Below are 9,680 nucleotides of genomic sequence, written 5' to 3'. Positions count from 1 at the left end.
AAATTTTTATCAATGTTACTCTAAAACTCTAAATTTGGAGGGTGAAATATAATTTTAAAACTTATTTTGGATAGAATCACTAATTTTTTAAATTTAGAGGATCAAAATACAATTTTTTTTTTATTAAGAATGGCTAGTATGTGCCCGTTTCGCCCCTAAATATATTATTTGAAGGACAACATCATAGCTGTTAAAATTTGTAATTTTATTAAAAATTTTATGTTGAAAATCAAAGTTGTTATCCTTGTAGAAATTTGAGACAAATTTCAACAAATAAAAAATAAAAAATAAAAAAGATTAGCAACTTGAAACTTGAAAGTGAAAAGACTCAATGATGTGTGATAAATAGCAATATTGGAGATGTGAAAGATGGGTTTGAAAAGGTCTTCCACCACCTTCAACTTGGATTTACCAGACACTATTAGATTTGAAATTAAATTTTCATAAAGCTTGTATATTAATTTTTAGCCACAAATTATCTATATGCGCACATAAAATTTCCACCAACCTTGTCTTTTTTAAGCAAGAGGTGTATTCTTCATGTGCCAATTATCATTTCATTTTTTTATTATTATTATTATTATTGAAAGAGTCAAAAAATATAATTGTCTCTCATTCCATATACAAAAAAATTGAAAAAAAAAAAGCCAGAAATTACGGTTTAGAAAGTCAATTTGATTATTCGTCCCCCATCACTCAATCTCTATGAGGCAACGGTAAAGTTCAATTTGGCCATTGGAATTTCCAGAGGTCTAAGAATTGCGTTGACTGACCATACAACTATTGATGGGCAAAGTGGAAGTTGGATTACATTCTTATTACAATAATGCCACTGTCGGTGTATCCGGTAGATATTTTAACATATTTTCTTATTGAAACCAAGAAAAGCTCGATTTAATATTGGATGTGTTCTTATTTAATAGCCGTTAATTGTGTAGTAATTATCAGCTATTTAATTAGTATTTTATCAAATATTAAAAAGAATAATATTTTATAATTAGTTATTTTAAATTTTAAATATTAATATAAATTTGAATAATATAAAAAATAAAATTAGAAAAACTACGTGAAAATACTGTTTGAATAGGTCCTACAGGCAGTCCATCTATTCGACACGCTTGAGAAGCTTTTCCACAATCGAGTCACCTGCTCTTTGTCTAGATGGAAGTAATTTTTTTTTCTCCGAATCAAAAAAAAATAACAATAAAAATATCTAGAAAATAATATTTTTCTTTATTTAACAAAGAGGAAGAAAAAAAATTAAAAGAGTAATATTTTATTTATTTATTATCTGGATCTACATGTTTTGAATCTTTCTAATTTAAAGAGAAAATAATGGATAAAAGTGATATTTTTACTATTTTTATTTAATTATCCAAATGCTTCAAGTTAATTATTAAACTTTAACCATTTTTTACTATTCCATTATTTAAGTGAGGATATAATTGTCAATTATCAATAATTACATGTTTTTTCCTTTAATATTTTACCCTTTCAAACAGAGGAAAATAAATTTATTTTCTTTCTATCATTATATTCAAATGCTAAAATGAAAAATAATTATGAAAAGAAAATTGATAATTTCTCTACTATTTTCCTTTCTCCAATATTTTTCTCTCCCCTTCCAAACAAAGGGTTATGTAAGAGTGATTCTAATGTATTTGGTATGTTAAAAGGATCAACAGACAACAGTTGCTAGCTCATGTTACTGAGAATTATTATCAATGAACTTTTGTTAAATTAATTATTTTATAAAAAAATAAAATAATCATTAAAATATGATAAAGATATTATTAATAAATTATTATTATGAAAAGTATTTATAAATTTTTTACTAATACTTTTATTTATGTAACATTAAATCGACAAATATTCAAAGGTAAACACCTAACTATACTAGGAATAAATATTTTTTGTAAAAAAAATAATTATATTTCTAATTGTTATTTAATATTTTACATGTATAGTAATCAGCAATTCCTGTTTATTACCTTACCCAGGAACAGAGTAAATTACATATGTTATCCAATTAATTTTACATTATTAAGAAATTATTTTATTTTATATATTATCATTAAATATATGTAAAATTTTATATATTTACGAGTATGTATACTTATATCACATATTGTAATTTTTTTTTGGAAAATATTGTAATATTATTATTATAGCATATATAATAATTATATATTTTCATTACTATAAAATTTATTTATATTAAGAAAATATAATATTTTTAAACATATTTTTAGAATCAGTTAAGGTCAGGGTAGAGATTCAAATCGTCTCGCGTGGCATTTATCATCATTATCACTTAAAAAATATATTTTCTACCCCCAAAAGTTTTTCAAATTTTATCTATTAAACAATGCAATTTTTCTAAAAGTAATGCTCAAGAGAAAAAATGCAACAACTTTAGGGACCAATTAGGCAATTAGACTTGTTCATGGATTAGAGTACGGATCGGACCATCTGACAATATTACCAAGCTTGAACAAACTTTTTTTGAGCCTAAAACCGGTTCAAACCGGACCTGCAATAAGCACGATTTGACTTGAGCTAGGCTTAGCCACAATACCTACCAAAGCCCATGAGTATCCCGCAGGCTTAGCCAACCTGGATAAAAGTTTTCAAAATATTTTTCCGATGAAACCAGGCTTGGTCTAATAAAAAATTCTTAGTCCAACCAAACCAGACCCAAGCCCAGACCGAACTGAACTTGAACTGGTCTAGGGCCAATAATGTTTTTCTTCCCAACAGAAATTTCTAAAATGAGATGACAATTTGAAAATTCAGTATTTATTTTCCAGATTGGTTAAATATATGCAAATCAAAATATGACCATGATTTTTGTGAACGATATACAATAACATAAAAAGAAAATTAAAAAACACATAAAAAGAAAGGAAAAAAAAAAAAGATTATACATCCAAATGTGCTGTGAGTAAATAGAAAATTTACCTTCCTATGAAACCAAGATTCTTCTCACCCTCCAAAGAAGCAATGGTGTCTATTTGAAAGCATCAGATACAGCATATAAAAAGTCTAAGAAGCCTGTTCCCTTGAGGAGACCTTTCCCAGTCAAGAGCTCAAAATCTAATAACAACAAGAAGCCAATTACTGCTGCTTTCCCATTTATCAATTCATTCTTGCCGGTGAAGCCAAATGCCTCTGAATCCTCGTCAATTACCATTCTCACCTAAAAGATAAATCATATAACATTTCGATTTAGCATAACTCAAGACACGAACTTTTCTCACCTCTACATGGAGTGGGATGCATCTTAAAACAAATATGTAACTGCTTTTAAATTTACCTCATCCACATTGACATCACTTGCAGTCAAACCAGGTTGAGCCTTCCCACTAAACACTATTTCGGCTGATGCATCAGCTTTTTTACCTCCTCTCAAGCTGATGTAAATATTTTCTTCATCAGTTTTTACAGGAAATACGTAGAGTGTTCTCAAAGCAGGCGTAAGAACTCTCAGCACAGGATTTTTTGGATACCATTCTTTGATAGCTCCAGTTCGAAGATCAAATGTGCTATCAGTCGTCGGGCAAACTATACAACCATCCTGCAAAAGAACCAGCAAAAAAGGACTATCATGTTTCTTGGTTTCTTTGTTGTAGGAAAACACCATAACGTAATGCAGCTAAAATGGACATCAAAAGAGCCTAAAAACAGGCAACTCATTGTAAAAGCATTAATAAATCTAGAACTGTAAATGTACAGGTGCAGGCTCGTATTTTTTAAGAAAAATTGTGGGAAAATAAGTATGGACATAAATCGATGTTTACTTACTTACAAGGACAAATATGGTAAGGATATAATTTATCTATTTATTTTATGCTAAGTGCAATAACATAAAATTTTCAACAGCATTGACTAACATTTACAAATTAAAGAAAACACACTCACACCTGATGATTTTTCACATTACAGAATTCTTTAAAAGGGAAGAAAGTGCATTTAGAACAACATAGCCATCAAAAACATCAGACCACAAGCCCCATTGTAGGAGAATTTCAGAGGCCCTACATTAAGATTTGACAACTTCAGATTCCAATAAAATGGGTGGTTAAGATTCATATGCTCCCTATTTGTTCTTGAAGCAAAAAATAACTCTGATATCAGCTGTCAATAAACAAAATTAATGAAGGGCTCTGAAAAATGGACTAACCAGCTAATAAAAAAAAAAGGCATTAACTTACACCGTGTTACTGCAATTTCTTTAATGGCCAAAGCTATCTCTAACTATTACTAATTACATCCAACTTCAACCTGCATGTTAGGACCTGGCCTAGCAATTAGGGTGAGAAAAGAAGAGAAAGAGCGGGAAAGTAGAGACTAGAGAGAGAAAGAGGCAGAGGTAGAGGTAGATTATAGCAGAAAGCCGTTATCTTTTTTGTTTGATCCAATGCTAGTAGTCTAGTAAAAACTTCATTTTTTTATAGCTGCTCCAATAACTAATCTCCATGGCTTTTTTTATATATCAGCCATTATATAGCATATTGACCAAATCACAATGAAATCACTGCAATTGTTACACTGAGGTGTATCAAACATAATTTTTCTAAACAAATTCACAATAGCGCCAAAGTGACTGCCCACTTTGGCCGTGATAAAATGCTGGCACCAACACAGTTTTCAGGAGCAATCACAACAATTCAATCTCCTGTGACATCAGATATGTTTTATTGATTGATAGCCAATTCGCTCAAACAATTAAGAGCTAAAGAAAGTAATTAACAGAGCAATGGATGTTATAAACATGTAGCAAACTACCTCTGATCCAAATTAGGTTGAAAATCAACAACAAATAATGAATAAAGAGACCAAAAGAATCAACCAAAATAGGCTGAAATTGGTGGTGATACAACCAGGAAACAGACCACCAATCTGAACTTCCATTATTACTAAATCCCAATAAAAAAAGATTACTTTGCACAAAAAATCCTGATAGAATCAGGTTTTGACCAAAATAACTGAAACACACAGAATCCCAAATTATAAAATTGCCACAGTATCTTGAACAGTAAAACATTAAAGAATTCTAGAGTTTACTCCTGCATCATATTTGAAACTTTAAATGCAACTGCTAGCTATTATCTGAGCCTCCAGTTCCATTCTCAACACCACAATTTTTCTATTGCTTCTTTCATTAAGCAAACATGCACTTTCTACAATTCAATAACAATTAGTCCAAAACTAAGACCAATTAGAGACAGATGCCATTACATTCAATAACTAACTAATGGATAGAAAATGAACAAGAGGATCCCAAGAAAAAAAAATCAAGGTAAAATCACTACAATATTCAAAATTCCACACTAAAGACTTGAACTTTATTAAATTTTACAACTAATTAGCTAAAGATTAAAATTTAATTAAACCTGGGTCAGCTTAGCATTAAGGAGTCCTTCAGTATAAGCTCCTTCAGCTGGAGACCTATTCTCAATAGCAAAAACCTCATCTTTATACCAAAGCAACAGTATCGTCTCTCCATCCTGGAGAATTACCCGCCTTTCACCTTTCGGAAGTGCCGCCAGCGGGACCACCGGAACCCAATTTTCGCCATCGCCACCGGAAATCGGAGATCCCTCACTCACCGACACTTCTGTCGCCTTACACCTAATAATGGGTCGAGATTTTGCAGTCCATAGAGAGGCAAACTGGTCTTTTGCAGGCAATGCAGGGTGGTAATTGATACGATGCTGCAGCGGGTGGCGGCGGGAAACAGGGATACGGGGAGGGTTAAAGGAGTAATTTTGAGGCAAAGAAGAGGTGAGGTGAGAAGGAGTGGTGGCCATGGAAGAAGGCAGGAGTGGAGAATGGGAAAGGGTGAAGACTGAAGAGTTTGCATGGCCACACAAAGTAGATGATAATTAGGACCAAATCGGTGCCTTGTGCCTACTCTGAACCGCAAGATGAAGTTTGAGGTTGAACCGTTAGGACAATTTGTTGTTGTTTTTTCTCGTTATTGAATAGGTTTAAGTGTTTTTTAGTTAACTTTTACTAGTATCGGATTTTCTAGCTAAAATACAAATAAAAGAAATGCATTTTCCAATTTTACATTATTGTTTTATAAGATAAACGGTATTATAACTTTTAAAGTTTGGCCTAATGTGTCAACTCTGGGAGTTTTTTGTAATTTTATCCTACTTTAATCCTTTTATCAATTTTACTTCAATTTCGAACTTTAAAAGCAATAACACCCTCAATGAGGATGTTATTGTTATAAAAGTTTGAAATTGGGGTAAAATTAACAAAAACATCAATACATTAGGCCTCAAAAATATGCATAACTATAAGCATAAGGACAAAAGAAAAACGTACAAACTATTAAACCTAATGAATTCTTACCAATAATGAATTTTATAGTTCATCAAAACTAATGTAATGAATTCTTTTCATTCCATTTGGTGTAAAAAAATTTTTCAAAATTTTGGAGAATGCAATTGAATTCTCACATTCTTGTGTTTGGTATATTTAAAAAAATATATATTCATTTAAATTATACGGATTCAATTATCTGAAATTGAGCATTGAACTAAATTCCATTAACTTGATGAATTTATTTTATTTTATTCTTCATTTTTAAGCGTATTTTTTAGATAATCATCACACATTGCATTAGATTCTAAATTTATACTAAATATAAAGGCTTAAACTACAAAAACACTCCCAACTATGTTACTTGTTGTAAAATCACCCTAAAACGACTTTTATACCCCGGGCATTCTCATTTCGAAACTTAGATATATTGATACCCTAGTTTAATTTCTAAGTTAAAAAAGGACTAAAATAGTATTTAGTGCATGACCCATTTATTTACCTTGGGTTAACTTAATTGAAGAAATAAAAAATCATCATTTTAGTACCTTGCCCTTAACACCCAAAAATCCTCTCTTGTGAACCAACTTTTTTTTTTTTTTAACTACCAAATCCTAAAATCAAATCCTTAATGTACTCCTTAGGAAATGGATGCACTTAAATAAGCCATAACAACAACAAAGGGAGAAAATAACACTTAGATCAAGACAAACACAATGAAAAAAAAAAAAAAAAAAAAAAAAAATAAAAATAAAAACCAAATGAACAGAGTGGAGAAAAATTTACAGATAAAAGGTCATTCATTGTCAAAGAAGCAGCTCAAAGAACCCTCGTTTGCTTTCCAAATGTGGAAAAAAATAAATAAAAATCAAATGAAAAAAAAAAAAGAAAATATAAAGGCCTAGAAGATAATTAATTGTTTGTTTTAGAAGGTTTGTAATAAAAACCAGGTCCAATTTGTAAAAAATATACAAAAGTAAATAGTAATTTGCTCAATAAAATAATAACTTAAGGATTATTGAGTTTGCCTCGAGGCAATCTATCAATTTTCAGAAATCAAGAATATTTTTTAGTCCTAATATAGGCCCCAAGTTGCTCTTAGTGAAAATAAATAATCCCTACCCTAGTAGTAAGAGATAATACACTGGAATTTAGTGGTAGGCAAAAATTGAGTCTGGGATCTCCAAGTTTCGATGCATCATCCTTACCACTAGGATAGTAGATCATTTATTAACATTAAGAAGAATAATAGAATAAATAGTAACATATAAGATTTTTATCTTGATATGTATTGACCTGATGAATTTGAAACTATTTGTAATTGCTATTAACAGTGCGGAGTGTATAATAATCGTTATATATGGTAACAAATGCCAAAAAATACCTTCTCTTAGTACTTTTTAGTACTTCACAGAAGTTCAAAAATAATAAAGTACCTTCTCTTATTTTACTCCGCAGGATGGAGTAATATTTTTATTTAGTACATTGAGATTATAATATTACTAATAAGTTTCAAGAATTACATAGTAAAAATATACTTTATTTTTTTTTATAATTTTTAGTTTTTTTTTTCCAAATTTTATGTGTTTTTGTTAATTTTGAATAAAAACAAATAAATTTTAAATTTATTCTAAACATATAAAAGTTTATTAATAAATAGAATTCATTTGTAAATGAATTTCATATTTTTGAATTCATTTATACCAAACGGAGCATTTATATTTTAACTTTGCCTTCTATATGTTTAGTTCTCTCCTAACAATTGCAATGTTCTCTCTATTTTTATAGTTGTCTACATTTAGTATGAAGCAAGTCTTTCTTGTAGTGGAATAAGAAACTATGATTATGCTCTAAATATCTTTCTTTTAATATAAGGATTTCATTTTTCTGAGTATATGCATAGATTAATGAGTTTAATTCTTTTACATGTAAAATGTTTATTTTTAGCCCTAATTAGGTATCAAATGGAGAAATTAGGATTTTATGTTAATTGAATATCATTTTGATCTTAGGCATCACCGGATAAGAATCCTAATAATCATTTGTGAAATAATTTATTCTTATCTAGCAGGCTGAAATTTATTTAGTAATTATTTATAATTAAATGCTTTTAAATTACATAGCTTTTTTCTTTTTTTAATCGTGATTTCTCAAATAAGAGTAAAGTAATTTCAACATATTTTCCGTTGATTTATTTTTCTGAATACTCCAAACGATGAAAAATTGTGAAAATAAATATTTTTTTACAAGTTATTTTATGCAAACAAAAAGAGTTTAATTAGTCATAAAATTTTAATTCTTGGTACAAAAAAAATTAGACCCACTCCCATTACATCATTGTGATTGCTAGGTAAGTATTAGTTATACATGGAGAGGAATCCAATATAATACATTATTTAAATCTTAAAGTGGGACAAATGCATCTCTCTCAAAATTTTCTGATAACCTCAAATTTTATTTTAATTCATTAAAATTTTTAAATTATAAAAATTATATTTATTAAACACATTAATTTATAAAATTATTTTATTAAATACTTCAATTTATAGAATTTGAACTATTAAAAATTTGCTAAATAGTTGAAAAGTATACAAATTACCGGTTAAAAAAATTGTACTAACACTGTATTTGAAAGATATTTTATATATAAAAACCAAAATCCTATTAAAACTTTGACAAGACACAAAGTTTTAAATTTTTGTGATATATATAAAAACCTTTTACATTTTTACAAGAGAAACTTAATTTGTTCTGTGAATTCTTACATTTTGATTAATGGAGTCACTTTATTTTAATTTGAGCTAATTGGATTTATAAAATTTAATTTAATTTTAGTCCTCAATTGAATATGTAATAGGAAAAAATGGTAATAGACGAGAAAGTGGTATTTACAAGAAAGAAAATTTATATAAGAATTATATATTTTTTTTTACATACCAAATTAGTAATTAGCCCTTGTAGTTGGAGTTAGCTAAATTTGTATACAAAGACAAATTCATATATTATGCTACGGATCGAAATTACTTCCTTTGGAATCAAAGAAAATAAAATTAATTACATGAATTACTTATTTGTATGAAATTATGTGATTTTCTTAATAATAAGTAACTGCGTTTACGACTAATATATTATTTATGATATTCGAAAAATGATAAATTTAATATGATATGCAAAAGTTAATTTATGATATTAAGCAGCAAAATTGAGTTATAATTTTATATCAAGGACTAAAAGAAAAATTATTAATTTTGTAGTAATAAAAATAAATATTGATATTTTAAATCGAATTATTTATTATTTGATAAGGAATAGATGAGGGATAGTTTTTTTCTTTATTCACCAAA

General features: G+C 28.5%; 1 protein-coding gene across 1 annotated transcript; it reads right to left on the bottom strand.

Moving 5' to 3' along the window:
- Positions 1 to 2,783: 2,783 nt before the first annotated feature.
- LOC105638163 (Rieske (2Fe-2S) domain-containing protein) lies at positions 2,784 to 5,912 on the bottom strand. Its single transcript, XM_012221922.4, has 3 exons — positions 5,397 to 5,912; positions 3,317 to 3,577; positions 2,784 to 3,199 (listed from the first exon to the last, which is right to left on the bottom strand). The coding sequence occupies exons 1-3, from the start codon at positions 5,811 to 5,813 to the stop codon at positions 3,011 to 3,013; spliced, it is 867 nt and encodes a 288-aa protein (XP_012077312.1). The 5' UTR covers positions 5,814 to 5,912; the 3' UTR covers positions 2,784 to 3,010.
- Positions 5,913 to 9,680: the final 3,768 nt, after the last annotated feature.

Source organism: Jatropha curcas, chromosome 9, assembly GCF_041381405.1.
Source record: "Jatropha curcas cultivar XTBG-Jc1 chromosome 9, XTBG_Jcur_1.0, whole genome shotgun sequence".
In the NCBI taxonomy this organism is placed as follows: domain Eukaryota; kingdom Viridiplantae; phylum Streptophyta; class Magnoliopsida; order Malpighiales; family Euphorbiaceae; genus Jatropha; species Jatropha curcas.
Note: the sequence above shows the minus strand (reverse complement) of the source record. Positions and strands in the feature narration are given on the sequence as shown.

What these genes read in the sequence shown, in the direction of transcription:
- LOC105638163 (XM_012221922.4), bottom strand. Translation starts at nt 5,813, where the DNA reads ATGGCCACCACTCCTTCTCACCTCACCTCTTCTTTGCCTCAAAATTAC. An exon ending in TTAATGCTAAGCTGACCCAG is followed by an intron (nt 3,578 to 5,396) that starts GTTTAATTAAAT and finishes GTTCTTTTGCAG; the next exon opens with GATGGTTGTATAGTTTGCCC. An exon ending in GTGATGTCAATGTGGATGAG is followed by an intron (nt 3,200 to 3,316) that starts GTAAATTTAAAA and finishes TTTATCTTTTAG; the next exon opens with GTGAGAATGGTAATTGACGA.